This window comes from Lipotes vexillifer, unplaced genomic scaffold, assembly GCF_000442215.2.
Source record: "Lipotes vexillifer unplaced genomic scaffold, Lipotes_vexillifer_v1.1 scaffold2036, whole genome shotgun sequence".
NCBI classification, from domain to species: domain Eukaryota; kingdom Metazoa; phylum Chordata; class Mammalia; order Artiodactyla; family Lipotidae; genus Lipotes; species Lipotes vexillifer.
In genome coordinates, this window is record NW_006787290.1 from 348265 (window position 1) to 365041 (window position 16777).

The following is a 16777-nucleotide window of genomic DNA, read 5'->3' on the forward strand; positions in this document are numbered from 1 at the left end:
CCCCAGGGCAGCAGCCTCTGGGGCCCCTGGACTTTTGGTGGTTGGGAGGAGGGACGAAGTGAGTCTAGTACCTTGATGCCTGCACTCCGGCACTTGCCCACAGCGTCCGGCACGGCAGCCCGTGGAGGGTCAATCATGGACATGAGCCCCACGAAGCAGAGCTTCTCCGTGGGAAAGTTCAGCTCATCTGTGTCGAATTTGAAGCCCCGAGGAAACTTTCCAGAGGGCAGATTCAGTTGACAGAAGCCTGAAGGGGACAGAAAGGAGGAGTGAGAGCAGCAAGGTGGCTGCCGGGTTGCCTCCAGAGCCCCTCATCCCAGGGAAGCCTTTCTCAGCCCTGCTCCCTGCTTCTGGCCCCTCACCTAGCACTCGCTCCCCCAGTCCTCCCAGCTCCAGGTAGGCATTCTGGAAGGCGTCTTGCATCTCCTTGTCTAGAGGGACCTCCTTGCCCTGCACCAAGATGGAGGAGCACCGGTCCAGGATGCGCTCGGGGGCCCCCTTCATCACCAGCACGTAGCTCTGGGGGCTGTCTTCTCTCTCATGGATGGACAGCTGGAGAGAGGAAAGGCAGTTACAGAGGGGCCACACTTGTCTTGAAGCTCCAGTGCCCAGCATGGGGCCTGGGACAGAGCAGAGGCTGGTAAGGAAAACTCCCTTAATAAAATACCAGCTGATCCATCAACCATTGTCAACATAGGGAGAGTCTCCGTGTGTGGATGGGTGTTTGGACCTCATAGTCCTAACCCTGTAACCTGAGAGTCACCTTCCCATAGGACATTCATTCACTCAGCAAATATTTACTCCAATCAGAACAACCACTGTGCTAGGGGTGAGGTGGCTTTGTCATCAGCACGCCCCATCACCACACTGGCCTTAGGGGGGCTTTACCCCTATGGCTTTTACAGGACATAGCTGAGACTGTATTCTTGGCATTTAACAGATGCCCGCAGGTTGAGGGATACCCTAAGGAAATTTCCGACGTATGGTTCAACTGAACGGGATGGAAGGGTTGGGGGACTGAAGCCAGAGGATGTGGAGCCCTGGGAAGAAGAGCTGAGAGAGTGACAGGTTGTAGTAAAGGAATGAAGGTTTGGGAGCTGGGTGTGGGGTTGGTTGTTGCAACCAGACATCTGGTCACCCACGTTGCCCCGGGGTATGATGCAGGGGTGAGAGGGTGCTCAGATGCTCTCTTTCCTGCTGTTGATTCCCCTTTGACTCTGTGTGCCCCTCACTTCCATCTCTCCCTCTTCCCTTGACCTGGCACCCAAACCAGACCTGGTACTTATTGGTTGAGTTGAAAGGGATCTCCGCCACCTTGGGGTTTCTATCCCTCATCTTCCTCACGGAGCCACAGGATAGCTCAATGCACTTGAGCAGAGCTGACTCTGAGGCATCACCAGCTGTGTCCCGCTGCCAACAAGGAGAATTCAGTGTCACAGTGGAGGACAAAGGAGGGAGGGCACTGACGTCCCCGAGGCAGCCACAGGGTGCAAGAGGGGAAGCTGGGCTTCAGCAAAGTGGGCGGGCTGTGGCGATCCCCAGACCCCCTACCTTAGACACAGAGATGTTCTCCTGCCCTGCCTTGAAGACAGCACGGTTGCAGAGACCAGCAATCCGGGACAGGGCAGTCCACGTGGGGGATCGTTTGTCGAAAGTGGCCCCTGGGAGGAAAGGAGAGAGAAGCAGGAGCTTGGCTCTCCTTTAGACCTCGTATCTCACCCCACCCGTCCCACCACTCCAGTGCCCTGAACATCCTCCGGTCCCCTCCACCCACTCTGGGTAGAGCACTCAATCACCAGACTGATCTTCTGTGGTGTCGGCCTCATGGATCTGGTTGTCAAACCACATGTGGGCGACGGTCATGCGGTTCTGGGTGAGGGTGCCCGTCTTGTCGGAGCAGATGGTGGAGGTGGAGCCCAGCGTCTCCACCGCCTCCAGGTTCTTCACCAGGCAGTTCTTCCGAGCCATGCGCTTGGCTGTCAGGGTCAGACACACCTGGTGGAGAGAGAGGGCAATAAAAAGGGCTCAGCCTGAAGCTGGAGATACCCATGTCCTTACCCCAGACCATGGCTCTGTCCCTCCTCCCTTGATCCTACTCCATGAACACTGAGAGAGACCTAGGTATAAGTCATGAATGTGTTCCATTTTAGACGTGTTGAGCTGAGATCATGAGTGTATATTTAGGTGAAATGTCCAGTAGGGAGTTGAAGATATTTGGCCAGAGCTCCAGAGAGGGCCAGAGTAGAACAGGGTGTAGGTATGTGTGAGTCATCAACACCAAACAGGCACCAGAAACTGGGAGGAGATGAGCTTACTCAGGGGCATCAGGAGGAAAGCAGAGCACTGAGGACTGAAGATCGGTGGAGGTGGGGAAGAGGAAACAGTGCAGGGGACTGGGGAGAGGAGAACCAGGGTAGTGATGAGTCACAGTCATCAACGAAGGAGAGAATGCTAGGAGGGTGGACAGCAGTATCCATTTCAGCCCCAGAGTTAAGGATGGGAGCTGAGGAAAGGTCACTGGATTTGCTAATTAGTCACTGGTGACCTTGGAGAGAGCCTTGACGGGAGGGTTAGCCAGGATGAGCTCCAGAGGGCAGTGGGGAGATGACTAGTACAAGGGTTGTGAGAAAAGGCGACCAGGACAAGCTCTGGGAGAGAAACTGAGAGTGAAGGCACAGCCCAACCTAAAACCTTTCAGACTCAAACTCTGAGCCATGTATTAAATGATCTTTTTCAGACTCACATTCTAAGCCATGTTTTAAAGGAGAATCGAATATGTGGTTTCAGGGGCTGGAAGTAAAAAAACTGCAGAGAAGCCATAGCCTCTCTTGCTTTTGAGGCAGGGTAGCAGAGCCCTCCCCTGGAGGCTCCTTGGCCTGACCCACTCACAGTGACAGTGGCTAGCAGCCCCTCAGGCACATTGGCCACGATGATGCCGATGAGGAAGATGACTGCCTCCAGCCAGCTGTAGCCCAGGATGAGGGACAGCACGAAGAAGGATACCCCCAGGAACACAGCCACCCCCGTGATCAGCTGGATGAAATGCTCAATCTCCATGGCTATGGGTGTCCGCCCGACCTCCAAGCCTGAGGCCAGAGTGGCTATGCGGCCCATCACGGTCCGGTCACCTGTGGCAATCACGATGCCCCTGGCAGTGCCTAAAACACAGGAAGGGACACGAGGTTGGGTGCCTTGGGGGTCCCAGGAACTGAAGTCTCATCCTACTTCCTGGGAGAGGAAAACCATCACAGAGTAAAGAAGCCAAAGACTGTGGGTCGCTGTCATTAGATTGTACCTCCCTTGGCTTCCTCTCCCAGCATAGATGGCCAATCCCAGACTCAATACAACAGCAGATTACCTTCTCTTATACCTGGGCCTGGGGAGAAACCTTGCAAATAAACTCAAGGTTCAAACTGAGGAGATTCAGTGAATGAAATAAAAGTATTGCCTGTGGTATTTCAGTAAAATCAAATCTCATACTTGTTATCATCCAAAAATATATTACAAACACAAAGTAAAGCACTTATGGACTTTCCCTGTAGTCTTTCTCAACACTAGGCATGAATCTCTACAGAAGAAGCTAGGCAATCTCTAGCCCTTATGTAGACATTCCAGGGGTCTTCAGGGGAGGAAGTGTGCTGGAGTGGAAAGAGCATGCATCGGAGCCAGCCAGACCTGGGTTTGCATCCATCTTTGAATTTCTACTTAGGGGTTGTTTTAATAATGAAGTGAGACAGTGTTGTCATACACCTAGAGCAGTGCCTGGCACATAGTAGGCACTCAACAAATGTTAGTTCCGTTCATTTCCTCTCCTCTCTTCAAAGCCAGTTCAGAGTAAGCAATGGACATGTTTTACTAGGCATTTTTATCAACTGTGGGAAATGTAGAGCAAATTTCAGAATCTCAGTACATTAAGAATTTAGGAAACAATGTGTGGTGATTTTCACTATGATTCTAACTTGCTGAAGGAGGGGAAAGCCCAGAGAAACAGAATACACACTGAAGAGAAATGAGAAACGGGAAGGGAAAGGTATGTGTGAGGAGTGGGGGTTCAAGGTCTCCTCTGACCCACTTTCTGAGGCCCATGGTCTAGTCAGGCTCTTCCTCCCACCAGCTCTGGCCCCGGCCTCCCTCTCCGAGTCAGCCCGACTCTGTTCACTGGCACAACCAAAGAGGGCAGGGGTTTCGGTGGTGCTTGGACTCTGTCCACTCAGTAGCGGCAGCTCTGGGAGCTCTTCCTGGCCTTTGGCCATCTCTAGAACCCAGAGCAGTGGTGGGGCACACTGGGCAGCCTGTGCATGACCAACAGTTTCTTTTGGTGAAGCGCAGGCCAGGATGCAGCCTGAAGGAAAGCCTGAATGTTCACCTGGACTGAGAGCTTTCCTGTCCCTTCCCCAGCCTGGGCCCTGGTCAAAGCAAGGGTCAGAGAATGAAGCAACTAGTCCCAGAACCAGGAGAGATGGAAGCCATCAGTCAAACCAGAGACTTCTAGGAATCAAGGACGGTTTGGGGCGTGTGCATGTGTGTGTGTGTGCATGCGTGTGTGTGCGTATGTGTGTGTGTGTACGGGTGTTGGCCCATATCTGAAGGCTTGGGAATCTGCGCTGTCCTAGGGTGGACAGAACAGAGCTCTTTCTGTGGGGAGGTGACTTTTCCCTGGAGTCATGCCACCCCAGCCAATTCCGTGCTGTCTGGAGGGGGACTAATTCTGTAATACTCAGGGCTCTCTGCCCCTTCCATTCCCTCCTCCATAGCTTTTGACAAGTAAGTACAGCCATAGCCCCCAGTCCTGCCTGGAGGCTCAGGATGCAGGCTTCTCCCTCAGCTGATGCTGGGACCAGGGGCTCCCCACCAGGCTAGCCTCTCACCTTCCACGCAGTTGGTAGAGAAGAAACAGATATTGCGGGTCTCCAGGGGGTTCTCGTGGGTGAACTCGGGGGAGCGGGTCTGGGGCTCCGACTCGCCTGTTAGGGATGAGTTATCCACCTGAGGAGGAAGGCGGTGTGGAGTCATCAGATGGGCAGACGCATTCAGGCATGCACAGCTGTGTCCTGACTCCAGCCACACTCAGTCTCCATGACACCCAAGACAGAATTACACTTGCCCTCATCACATATTTATAGCATTACTCAGCTATTGTCCCTGCTCTGGTTTGGAATCTGGGCTCTCACTGACTTCTGTGACCTTGGGCAAGTTATTTAACCAACATTGCTTCCCTTTACTCATCTGTAAAATGGAGAATGGAAGTAGAATCTCTGCATTGCACAACTACAGGGGGGGCCATTAACACCGTAGTCAATGAAAATGGCACCGTCTAGGGTTGTGCATGGCATGACTTGTGTGGCCACATGCAACCACCCAGCACGATTATATCATTCTTGCAGAGTTAAATTAGGTAGCCTATGTGAATGTATATAAAGCATCTGACACATAATAATACTCAATATATGATTGCTATAAAGTGGATATCAAAGAAACACCGGGGGTGCAGAGCATTCATGACACACAGATACAAGGATGCATACGTGTAATATGTGAAACAAGGTGTGGCTGGGCAGTGTGGGGCAGGTGTTGACATCTGGACCTGGGCCTCCCAAACTTCAAACTTCTAACGGGCCCTTCTCAGCTTTACACAGCTTGCTTTGTGGACTCAGCCAGTGGCTCTGGCCTGGCCCCCTCACCTTACAGCCGTGAGAAGAGATGATCCGGAGGTCGGCAGGCACTCGGTCTCCACCCTTCACCTCCACCAGGTCTCCCACCACCACCTCCTCCGCATTGATCTGCATCTTCTCTCCTTCCCGCACCACGAGGGCTTGCTGTGGGGAGGCCCCGGGGATCTCAGGAGATGCTCATCTCTACCCCTACCTTCCTCTTTTACTGGTGTCCCACCTGGCCTCCAACCCCACCAAGGAGGACAGACCTTGCACCCTTAGCAACAAAATAGGTCCTGGCCTGAAGAGCTGGAGGGTCTTTTTTGCCCAAGCCTCCATCTCAGAGCCCAAGGATTTGAAGAGATGAGTCTCCCAGAAACCTTATGCCTCAGCCTGGAGCCCAGCTCTGCCATCTACCTGAGGCACCATGTTCTTGAAGGAATCCATGATCTTGGAGCTCTTGGCCTCCTGGTAGTAGGAGAAGCAGCCAGTGACGATGACCACAGCTGCCAGCACCACGCCCAGATACAGCTGGTAAGGAGAAAGCTTTTGAGGGACCGGCCCTTTGCCCAACCTGAGAGGGGCAGCTGCCACTCAGGATGAGCATCCAGTGCCCCCCTTTGTCTGCATCTGGGAGTGAGAATGGTGGAAGAAAGTCCTTCTCTCCAACCTCTCCTTCAACCTTCTAATCCCCAGCCTCCTAAGACTGGAGGGGGTGGGGAAAATCATAGGGAGTTCCCAGGACTAGGACCTCTCTAGGGGGTAAAGACCCAGGGATGCAGACAAGCCCACTCAAGTGTGAAGGAACAGGGAGGGGCTGTCTCAGTCGTGAATGATTGTGTATGTTTGTGCTGGAGGAAGAGTGTCTGTAGATATGTGTAGAAGTCTCACCCCCTTTCAGCCTAAAGAGCAGAGGGGCTGTCAGACTGTACAGGAAGGTCTTGCTCCCTGACCCCCACCCACTGTACTGGAGATTCAGGGTTGGAGGACAGAATCATGGGCTGGTACAGGGGTCAGGCGTGCTGGCTCACATTGTCATTGGACGGTTCATCCTCCATGGCAGCCTGGATGCCGTAGGCCAGGAAGCAGAGGATGGCCCCAATCCACAGCAGGATGGAGAAGCCCCCGAAAAGCTGGCGACAGAACTTGACCCACTCAGGGGTGGTTGGGGGTGGGGTGAGGGCATTGGGTCCATCCCGAGCCAGAATGTCCTGGGCCCGCTGGTTGGTGAGGCCCTGAGGGAGGCAAGGAGAGGTGTGGGAGCTGAGCTCGCATCTGGAAACAGCCAGGCCCCTCATCACTCCCCACCAGCTCCCTGGCAGCAGAATAATGTCCAGGTGGAGAGAAAAATTCCACCTGGTCAGAAGGGGTAGGGGGCCATCAGGAGAGGCCACACGGAGGAGGTGGCATTTGCAATGGGTGTTGGAGGACTTGAAGGCTGAGTAGGATTTTGGCTGTGGTCCCCCCACCTCTGGTCAGCCTTGGGTTGAGACACATTTTGGTTAGGGCCACAATAATCTCCTCTGGAGGCAGCCTTGATAAGACTCCCTGGAAAGACATCTCAATCGATCTCCACCCCCCACCCCAACTCTCTGCCTTCAGATTCCCCGCTTCACCAAGGATTCAAGAAGAGTCCTACATTACTGACCATGAATGTCACACAGCTTTGGTCACCAACCATCTCTTTCCCCAGAAAGCTTTGCCTGATCCTGTTGCCCTAGCCCCGGGCTGGCTCACATGCCGCCTCTCTGGGTCCCATTGTACCCCAGGCATGATTCTAGAGCTGTACTCACTATATGGCATTGGAATTCTGTTTGCCTTCCTTTCTGCTGCTGGACTTTGAGCTCCTTGAGTGCAGGGGGCACTTCTTATTTCTCTTTCTATCTGTTCCCTCATTTATTTAATAAATGTGTATTGAGCTCCTACTACATGCCAGGCAATATGGTCAGTGCTGGGGATCCAGAGATGGACAAGACCCACAGGTTCCTGCCTCGTACAGCTCATGATCTCGTGAGGTAACACACTATAAATAGACATTACTGCCAGATAGTGAAAAGTGTTACTTAAAAAAATAAAGTAAAGTAAAGGAAGGGGGTGTAGAATTTTCAAAAAGGCAGTCAAGGAAGGCCTACAGGAGGAGGTATGCACCCATTACATTTCTGATGAACGATTATTTTACTTTTCTCAATGATGGGCTTGGCAATGTGACTGTGCCACTAACTATTGATATGGACATGGGAAGCTACTCTCTCTCTGAGTCTCCTTGTTTTAATGAACAGGTCTCCACACGTGGCTTGTTGTAAGGATCAGAGGAAAGTACGTCAAGCATCTATCCCAGCGCTACACGCATAGCAGCGCCTAACGCATTACTCTGATAATAGTCATGGGTTCCCCCACTATTGCATGTATGTCAGTTCCACGAGAGAAGGTGTGTCACTGAAGCTGCTTGGGATACAGCCCTGCCCAGAGGCCCTCCAGGGCCTGGGTTTTAAGGAGTTCTTGCTTCCAGACACTCAGGAAAGGAGTTGTAGACCAGGAAGCAGGGGATCTGTGTTCTAGCTTTGGCCCTGCCACCAACTAGTCCCTTGTCTCTGGGCCTTGGTTTCCTTAACTGTAAAGACAGTTGGCTTTGAGTTTTAAGGCCCCTTCTACCCTGAGGCTGCGTGGTTCTCTCACCTCTTTGGTGCCCTCCCTAGAAGCCCCTTCACTGACCTTGGACAGATCCACTTGGTACTTGCGGCCCAGCTCATCCAAGGACAGCTTGTGGTCATCCTGGAGAAGGGAAAGCAAGTTTGCTTTGGGGAAGGAGGCAGACTGTGTGTGTCTAGAATGCAACTGCGGGCACTGAGAGCACAGCAGTGAGGCAAGGAGCATGGTGGGGTGGGCACGAGCTTCCCTGAGGGGCAGCTGTCCCAGCATGGGAGCCCTTTTCCATGGCCTGGCTGGGGGCTCACCATGGCCACCTCCTTCTTCAGCTCATCCAGCTCCTTCTCTTTCTGTTTTTTCTTGCCGCCCCCATTTTCCGCAGTGGTGGCTGCAGGTGAGTACTCGCGGCCGGCCTGCAAGAGGAAGGGAGAGCCCAGGGAGTCAGGGAGGACGGAGGCTGGAGCCTCTATTCCCACTGGATAGCCTGGGACCCCAGGCATTGGGAGTGGGGGGCCAGTGGATTCAAAGTCAGTGGTCATCCCAGGGGAGGAAAGGGGGTTGCAGGGTGGCGGGGACCCCAGGCCCTCAGTTTGAAAACGATTAGCAGAGCCCCAGGGCTCTACATTTGAACTTCGGGAAAGGCTGAGGGGCTCAGGACTCAGGAGCCCACTCGTAGCTTTTGAGTAGTTGGGCTCATGCTAAGATTTTGTTTGTTGAAAGAACCCTGCTCTTAAAGCAAAGTAAACAAAAACCTTAAAAACCACCATCCTACACTATTTAGAATTGTAGAAGGGACTGGACAGGGCTGGGGGTTCGTTGAGGGAGCAGTACCCTGTAGGGATGTCTTTGTTCCAACACCATGGCTGCTTTACTCAGAGAGGAGTAGAGACAGTTAGGAATGGGGGTGCAGTTAAGAGTCTTTGGGGAGTCAGGGGTCAGGGCAGGGAACTGTCTGGAGGAGGAGGGGAACCACAGGGTCTGGTGGTGGAGTGTGGAAATGGGATGAGCAGGGCTCACGGACTGAGAAATCAGTAGTCGGAGGACAAGTGCGTCCAGGAAATGGGCGCGCAGAGCGTCCTGGGAGCCCTCTCCATCCTGCCGCCGCCTCCCACCAGAATGCAGGATTTGGGGTTGGGGTGAGTCATGGCCTCTTGCTGGCAAAGGTTTCTGGGGGAGTATCCCCAAGCCCCCCTCGCCTCCAGCTGGGAATATAAAGTGACTCCCCAACCCCTTTGGCCATGACACTTTTGGGACTAGGCTGCCGCTGCTTGGGCAGGATAAAAGGTGCTGGGAGGATCATGTGTCTGCAAGTCCTGTCAGCCAAGAAATAAAAGTTGACCTCAGAGCTGAAAAAAAAAAAAAAATTGCGGCTGGGCAAGAGGCAATTCACAGGACTTGAGGCCCCAGAGCACAATGGGGTGAGGAGGGAACTGGGCCCTGTTTGTCTAAAAATATAAGAAATTGTCTCTGAGCGTAGAGAATGGACTTGAGGACACGGGGAGGGGGAAGGGTAAGCTGAGACAAAGTGAGAGAGTAGCATGGACATATATACACTAGCAAACATAAAATAGATAGCTAGTGGGAAGCGGCCGCATAGCACAGGGATATCAGCTCAGTGCTCTGTGACCACCTAGAGGGGTGGGTTAGGGAGGGTGGGAGGGAGGGAGACGCAAGAGGGAAGAGATATGGGGACATATGTCTATGTATAACTGATTCACTTTGTTATAAAGCAGAAACTAACACACCATTGTAAAGCAGTTATACTCCAATAAAGATGATAAAAAAAAAGAGAGAAATTGTCGCTGAGAATAAATCTAAAACTGAAAACGCATGGAACTCTTAGGTCCAGACACTCCTGGGTCCTTTAGTGAAGTCAGGTGAACATTTTAACAGGAGTCTTGTGAGACTACCATTTCCCCCTCCTCTTACGGGCCTGTGGTCTCCTCGCAGCCACCAGGCTTCCAGGGTCTCACAGGGGCCTTCTGGCGGAGAGGGTGGGGAATTTATCCCTCCAAGGGGTCTTGGGTGATAGGATAGGAAGTGGCTGGGGAGGCCTGGGGTGGCGTGACAAGTGCCTTCTCGCCCCCTCTACCTCCCCAGGCTCCTCTCCTCCCACCTCCCTCGGGATGTTGTGTCCTTGTCACAGAGGCACTGCTCAGTTCCTGTCCTGTGCCTCCACTTTTCCACTGGACCCTAAGGGCCATGCCAGGGTTTCACGAATGAGCTTCTCTATACTATGATGAAATTCTTTTTTTGTGTGTTTTTTACTGTAAAGAGGGAACACCTGGGTGGGATCTACAGTCAAGGTGCTTGCCCTTTTTTTTTTTTTGCAGGATCATTCATTTTTTAAAAACGGACTTTTTCTTTCAGAGCAGTTTTAGGTTCACAGCAAAAGTGAGCAAAAATTACAGGCTCCCATATACCTCCTACCCGCCCCTGCACGGCCTCCCCATCATCAACATCTGGCACCAGAGTGGTACATTTGTTACAATGGATGAACCTACGTTGACACATCATTATCTCTCAAAGTCCACAGTTTACATTAGGGTTCATTCTTGGGGTTGCACATTCTGTGGATTTGGATGAATGCATAATAACATATATCCATTATTATAGTATACAGAGTAGTTTCACTGCCCTAAAAATCCACTGTGCTTGGGGATGATACATTTTTTTTCCATCAAAGAGGAGCCATCCAAGGAATGTGGCAGCTGCCCTGATCACAAGAGATCACGAATCTAGCACCTGGAGATACAGAAGTCTGACCAGTGAAATCAGGAACTGGAGTGGGGGAGATGCGGAGAGAGGTGGACACCGTTATCACCCAGACACTAATGATCTAGAAGGATAGGAACTCTTTGCAGGCTGTGTTGCTCAGAAGTGCTCTTCTTAGCAAAGGTGATCAGTAAATCTTGCATTTGTTTCCATGTGAAGCATCTATGGATCAAGGCTATTTTTGGCTTCCTGAGGGCTGATCTTCCTGGGGAGACTGCAGCAGCCCAACAGTAGGAGTGGGGAAGGGCTGTGAGTAGTGTTACCTCTCACTTCCCCAGGTGACTCAGGGGGGCTCATTTAATTGAATGGATTGAAACGTCCTGGATTCACAAATCTAATGCTTTGGATTCTGTCCTTGGTGGGACAGCACTGAGAAATGGATGAAAAGCAGCGAAGAGACAAGAGGCCAGAGTCTGGGGTGGATAAGCTTCAGTGCGACCCTCCATAGCTCCTGGGGCAGGAACAGGGTCTGGGCATTCACAGAGGAGGGGGCTGTGCCTGGGGGCCAAGGAGCAGAGCCCGGAGAATTTCTGTACATACAGGCATGAAGTTAAAGTTCATGAAAATTAGAATCAAAGGCATGGTTTAAAAAATTTCCCAGCCCACATATGTATGTCTGGCATGTACAGATGGTGGCTAAGCAAAGAAGTTCTCGGCAGCAGCCCCTTTCCCTAAGTGCCCATCCTGCTTTCCTGCAGGCAGGCACAGAGCTGGGGACACACTGCCCCGTCCCCCCTCCTGTCCTGGCAGGGATCTCAGGCTCTGCAGCCAGGAGCCTGCGGAGATTCGGGGCCAGCGGGATGCCCAGGCAGGAAAGAAAGAGAGGAAGCAGGACCACTGCCCTCCCCTCCTCCCTCCCCCGTCCACAAGTCCACAAGTCCCCCTCTCTGGGCCTTGAGTGCTGAAGGAGAACAGAGAGTTCTTTCTGAGAAAGCCCAGGGCTGGGACAGAGTCAGGGGCAGCTGGAAATCAGCCAACCTTCCCCCCCACCGCTGCCCTTCGGTGGCAGCTGGAGCAGGCTGGGCTCCCTCCCACCGGGGTTGTCCCTTCCCCCAACTCCCATGCTGCCCTTCACAGTCACAGGGTGATGAGGTGACAGTGAGCCCTTGCTCTGCAGGGAAAAGGGGGATTTGGATGGGGGGGTGCCTTCCCTCTTCAGGGGTCTCCTGGCTGGGTGAACTCCAAGCTCCCCCCTTAAGTCCCCCCACTCTCCCCAGCCTCAGTCTGGATAGAACCAGACCTGCTCTCTGACTCGCTACTGGGAGTACATGGGAAGGGAATTCAGGGATGCTGGGGGAGAAGCACAGAACCCTGAGGAAGTCAAGGTCAAATCACTTCTCAAGCAGGACCTCTTGAGCTGGGTCCACCCTGCGCTAAGGTGAAGGAGGGGAGAGGTTCGAGGTCCTGCGCCTCAGCTGGGGACTCCCGTTCCCTGGGGGAACAAAAGATGTGAAGGTGCAGCTGAAGGTCCCCAGACAGTATCTTCCCATGGTTGTGAGCTCTTCCTCTGTGAAGCCCACACGTCAGACACAGCTCCTCACAGACCTCACGCGCCCTCACACCGTGACATCTATGCTCACTCATACTTGAAGGTCTGCACGTTTGCAAATTTGTCTGCTGAGACACAAACACAGGTGCTCACCCATGAATGTCTGTATCAACTGCAGCCTATGGAGAACACATGAAAACACACACACACACACACACACACTCACACACACACACACACACTCACACACCAGTTCTATTTATAGCTCCCACCCTAGCTCAGGAACCCTGGTGTCCAAGCTCCGAGTTTTCTCAGCTGCTAAACTCAGTGTGATACCATGTCCTTGCCTGACCCCCCTGGGCCCAAAGAGCCCTACAGCTCCCCACAGGCACCTTCTTTCCTCAGCACCCTCCCTGTTGCTCCCCAGGCCCTTCCCCTCCCTGCTTTCTTCTGCCAGCATTCCACAAAAGGAAAGCCGCCAGGCACGCAGGATGTAAAGGGATTGGGTCACTTTTCTCCATATGGAAATTTCATTTCCAAGTATTCAAAGCCCTGGCCCTGTCCCCCACCCCCCTTCCCTGGTAGTTGTTAATCTTCCCCTTGGCATACCCAGTGCTGCAGAATGCCACAGGCTGGGGTGGACTGAGGGGGGTGCCTGCGGCTCTCACCAGCCTCTGGGAAAGTCCTCAAAGCACATGGTTTGCAGCCAGAGGACAATGCTGCCCGGGACTTCCGGGGGCGCTGGACGGGGCGGGGGGGGGGGCGGCTGGGGGCATATCACTCTTCCGCCCAGCTATCCCTGGAGCTCAGGGCCCCTGGAGCTGGTGTCCGGAACTGCTTGGTGACTCTGGAGTGGACGGCCCCTGCCCCTCTCTCCAGCCTCAGTTTGGACCCCCATCCTCTCAGGCTGGGACTCCCAGAGGAATGGATACTTTCAGAGGGTGGCGAAGGTGGGGAGGATTAACAGTACCAAATGTCCCTTCAGCTGGGAGGCTGGGAGATGCGGTGAGAGAGGAGGAACCGTGGAGATGTGGCTGGAGGAGCAGGGATGGAGATGAGGGAGGGGGTGGAGGGAGGGCCGGAGGGGATGCGAGTGGTGGGCTGCGGGGCTCGTGCTGGGGCTGCTGGTGGAGAGGACAGAGCTTGTGCAGCTGAGCGCTATGGGTCTGTGCCGTGGGGCTGTGCACACAGTCGTAGCTGGGACACTGTCAGTTCCAGGTTCAAACCAGCCCACTGCTCCTCCCGCCGTATCCCATCTCCACCTCATCCTTTCCCTCCAGCCTCCCTCACTGTCCAGAGAGCCCTACTGCTCCCCCCAGAGAGGCCCCTGCTCTTTGGGAATACTCACCCCACGGCCCATCTTGGGGCAGAGTGGCTGAGGGATCTAGATGGGGGAGGTCACCGGGAGGATCCCAAGCTCACACCACCAGCCTGGGGTGGCCAGAGACCCCAGCAGACAGGCAGACAGTGAGCAACAGGGTAGCTTTAAATAGGTCCCTCTCCCCCTCCCCCCCCTTCCCCTTCTCGGGAAAGAAATGTTTGTTGAAACAGGATCTCTGAGGACTCCTCCCCTCCCGCCCCTTAAGCAACTGGCCTGTGGAAGGTCCGTTTGTCCCGCTGAGTGCCCCCCCTGGGCTCCCCTCACCCTCCAAGCCCTGGCCTGGGGCCACCACTGCTGAGAGCAGGGAGAGGCTGTGCTGGGCTGGGAACATGCCCCTTAGGGACAGGCCGAGGGGGGAGCAGTCCCCTCAGCATCCCAGAGGCCAGATGCCATGAGATCTGACCCGTCTTCTTGTTTTCCTGATGGGGAAACTGAGGCTCAGGGAGATTGAACTATTGAGCTGATAAAACAGAGTCAGAATCTGGGTCTCCTGAGTCTACATCCAATCTCCCAGAGGAAGAAGCAGAGACTGTTCCTTCCAACTGTAGAGGTGGTGGGGATACCGAAGCCAGGAAAAGGTAGTGTTGGAACCCCAGGCCAGCCCTTGTGTATGAAGGGGGCCCCGGTGAGAGTCAAAGGCAGTTCAAGGAGCAGCACGTAGTCTGCTTGGAGATGGAGGGGAGAGGGTCTCCCAAGCCCTCCAGATGTAGCCTTTCCAAAGTTTGAGAATCAAGACTCCTGGGGCCTGGGAGGTGGCTGGCGGAGGGACTGGCTGGGCACAGAGGAGACAGCCCAGCAGGCTTCCCAGATAATATCTCTGGGTTTCGTTCACCTTTGTTACAAGCAGGACACGCCACTCCCTTAGTTGAGGAGCTCTAGGCTGAAATTATGCCTGGGGTTTGTGGGTGCGTGGGGAGAAGCCCCAAAAGAGGCAAATTCAGAGCTTCTAAGAGATACATGGAGATCAACAAGTACCAGACCTGTGAACTAGAAAGGAGGGCTACAAGCTTCCTTCTTCTGGTGGGGAAGGGAAGGCAAGTCTGCAGCTGGCAGGCTGGAGGGTAGGAGACAAGGGGCCGCTCTTCAGGGAAGCATGGGAGAAACTGAGGAAGTGCCTGGGGAGAGAGGTGGGCCCTCACCTCTGGCAGGAAGGGGGTCTGGAACCTGACACCAGCCGGAAACAGTGGTAGAGGAGATGGCTAGGAAAGGACCCTCTGGTCTAGAGGTGGTGTTGCTGCTTGTTAAAAGAACGAAAGAATGGGGGCAAAGGGAGGAAGCAGGGAACCAGAAGGGGCAGAGAGTGAAGAAAAAATCCTGTGCCTGCTTTCTCGGGGGAGCAGTCAGCAGACAGGGTTATCCTGGTGGAGGGAAGCCAGCCGATAGGGGGCAGGTCTGAGCCCTGGCTGGGAAGCTTGAAAGGAAGTTAGGAGAGGAGGGTGGGCTTGGGGCCCTTGGGCCAGAGGCCTGAGGTTTCTGCTGGCTGGGCTGGTCCCTCTCTGACCCCAGAGGGAACTCCCCACAGAGGGATTATCAACCTCTCAGCAAGTCCACTCTCAGGACACAAGGCTCTGAACTCCCCAAATAACTGGCCCCCTCCAGGCCTGCAGTCGGGATTTTCCATTACAGGGATCCGGTAGGTCACACCCTGCATCTGTCCTCCTCCTCCTCCTGGGTTGCAGCAGGAAGGGTGGGTGGAATGGGGTAGACACCTTCTCCACATGGGCCCCTCGACTGACCTTGAATTTGGACCTGGGGAGAACAGGTAGTGGGAGGAAACAACGAGGAGAAAACAGATGCCAGTTCAAGCCCAAGTGTGTAGAGGGGAGAGCGAGAGAGGTAGCTGAAGGTGTAACGAGAAGGCTGGTGGTTAGACGTCAGGAGAGACTGCCTGAAGAATTCAGGGGAAGAGTGACCCATGTGTGGCGGGGGCTCCGCACAGAGGGCAGCCTTGCCCTGGGGTAGGGGTGGATGAGAGATGACTTGGGATTTAGGAAACACCTGTTCCTCGGTTCCTAAGTTGAAGTGTTTGGGTTATCTTCTGCCTTGCCCTCTGCAGGACACAAGATGAGATAGAACACGGCCCCCGGAACTTGAGGGTCTGGAGGCTTCTGGCACTGGCCTCTCCTAGTTTTCACTCCCCACCCTCACCCCCCTGGCACCTCCCACTACTGCCCAGTCTTTCCAAGGCCCTGGCTCTGGTCCCCCTAGCCAGGCCCAACAGTGGAAGGGACTGTGCCCTTCCTCTGCCCACACAGCCTAGTGGGGGGTCCCTGCCTCGCCCTGCATTTGGGCTAGTGTGCAGCTCCAAGGGCACTGGTGCATGCACATCTGGGGCTCGGACAAAGGAAAGGGTGGACAGGACACCTGGGGCCCATTCCTCACCCATGTCGTGCGTCCCTGACCACCCTCCCTGCCCGGGACATTGTGGAGGCTCTGGGAGGCTACCTCCTCCTCCACAGTGGACCTCAGACTCCAGGACATCAGCCAGTGTAGACATCACCTGGTCCTTTGATCTGGGGGGCCTGGTCGGGCTCCTGCTTCCTTTGAACACAGCCGGTGGTGCCAGCTTGGATCAAAGCCCTTGGGGTAAGAAGAGCAAAGCAGAGAGTGAGAAAGACTTAAAAGTAGGAGGTGGAAAGGCCAGGGGGACTGGGCTGGGGGGTGGGTTTGAGAGAAAGTCATAGATCAGATAGGGGGTCCACAAAGGGCAGGGTGGCCAGTTGTGAATCAGGTGTTTGGTTGGTATGGGAGGATCTGGGAGGGAGGTGTGTGTGTGTGTGTGTGTGTGTGTGTGTGTGTGTGTGAGAGAGAGAGAGAGGGAGAGAGAGAGACAGA

The 16777-nt window shown here is 54.2% G+C and overlaps 1 protein-coding gene across 4 annotated transcripts in view; it reads right to left on the reverse strand.

The window, feature by feature from the left end:
• The window catches only part of LOC103074894 (sodium/potassium-transporting ATPase subunit alpha-2), a 30771-nt gene that overhangs the window by 10961 nt on the left and 3033 nt on the right, over positions 1-16777 (reverse strand). Inside the window, exons 2-14 of one of the 4 annotated variants that reach the window (XM_007459937.1) lie at positions 13910-13992; positions 8606-8710; positions 8364-8423; positions 6683-6886; positions 6069-6182; positions 5682-5816; positions 4869-4986; positions 2890-3158; positions 1797-1995; positions 1552-1661; positions 1276-1410; positions 363-552; positions 72-247 (exon numbers count right to left, since the gene is read on the reverse strand). In XM_007459937.1, coding sequence (XP_007459999.1) covers positions 72-247; positions 363-552; positions 1276-1410; positions 1552-1661; positions 1797-1995; positions 2890-3158; positions 4869-4986; positions 5682-5816; positions 6069-6182; positions 6683-6886; positions 8364-8423; positions 8606-8710; positions 13910-13921 — 1827 coding nt within the window. In that variant the 5' untranslated portion in view covers positions 13922-13992. Of the gene's footprint in view, positions 1-71; positions 248-362; positions 553-1275; positions 1411-1551; positions 1662-1796; positions 1999-2132; positions 2235-2889; positions 3159-4868; positions 4987-5681; positions 5817-5906; positions 5929-6068; positions 6183-6682; positions 6887-8363; positions 8424-8605; positions 8711-13909; positions 13993-16777 lie in introns of those variants that run through there. The other 3 variants (XM_007459938.1, XM_007459939.1, XM_007459940.1) reach the window with 3 other exon arrangements.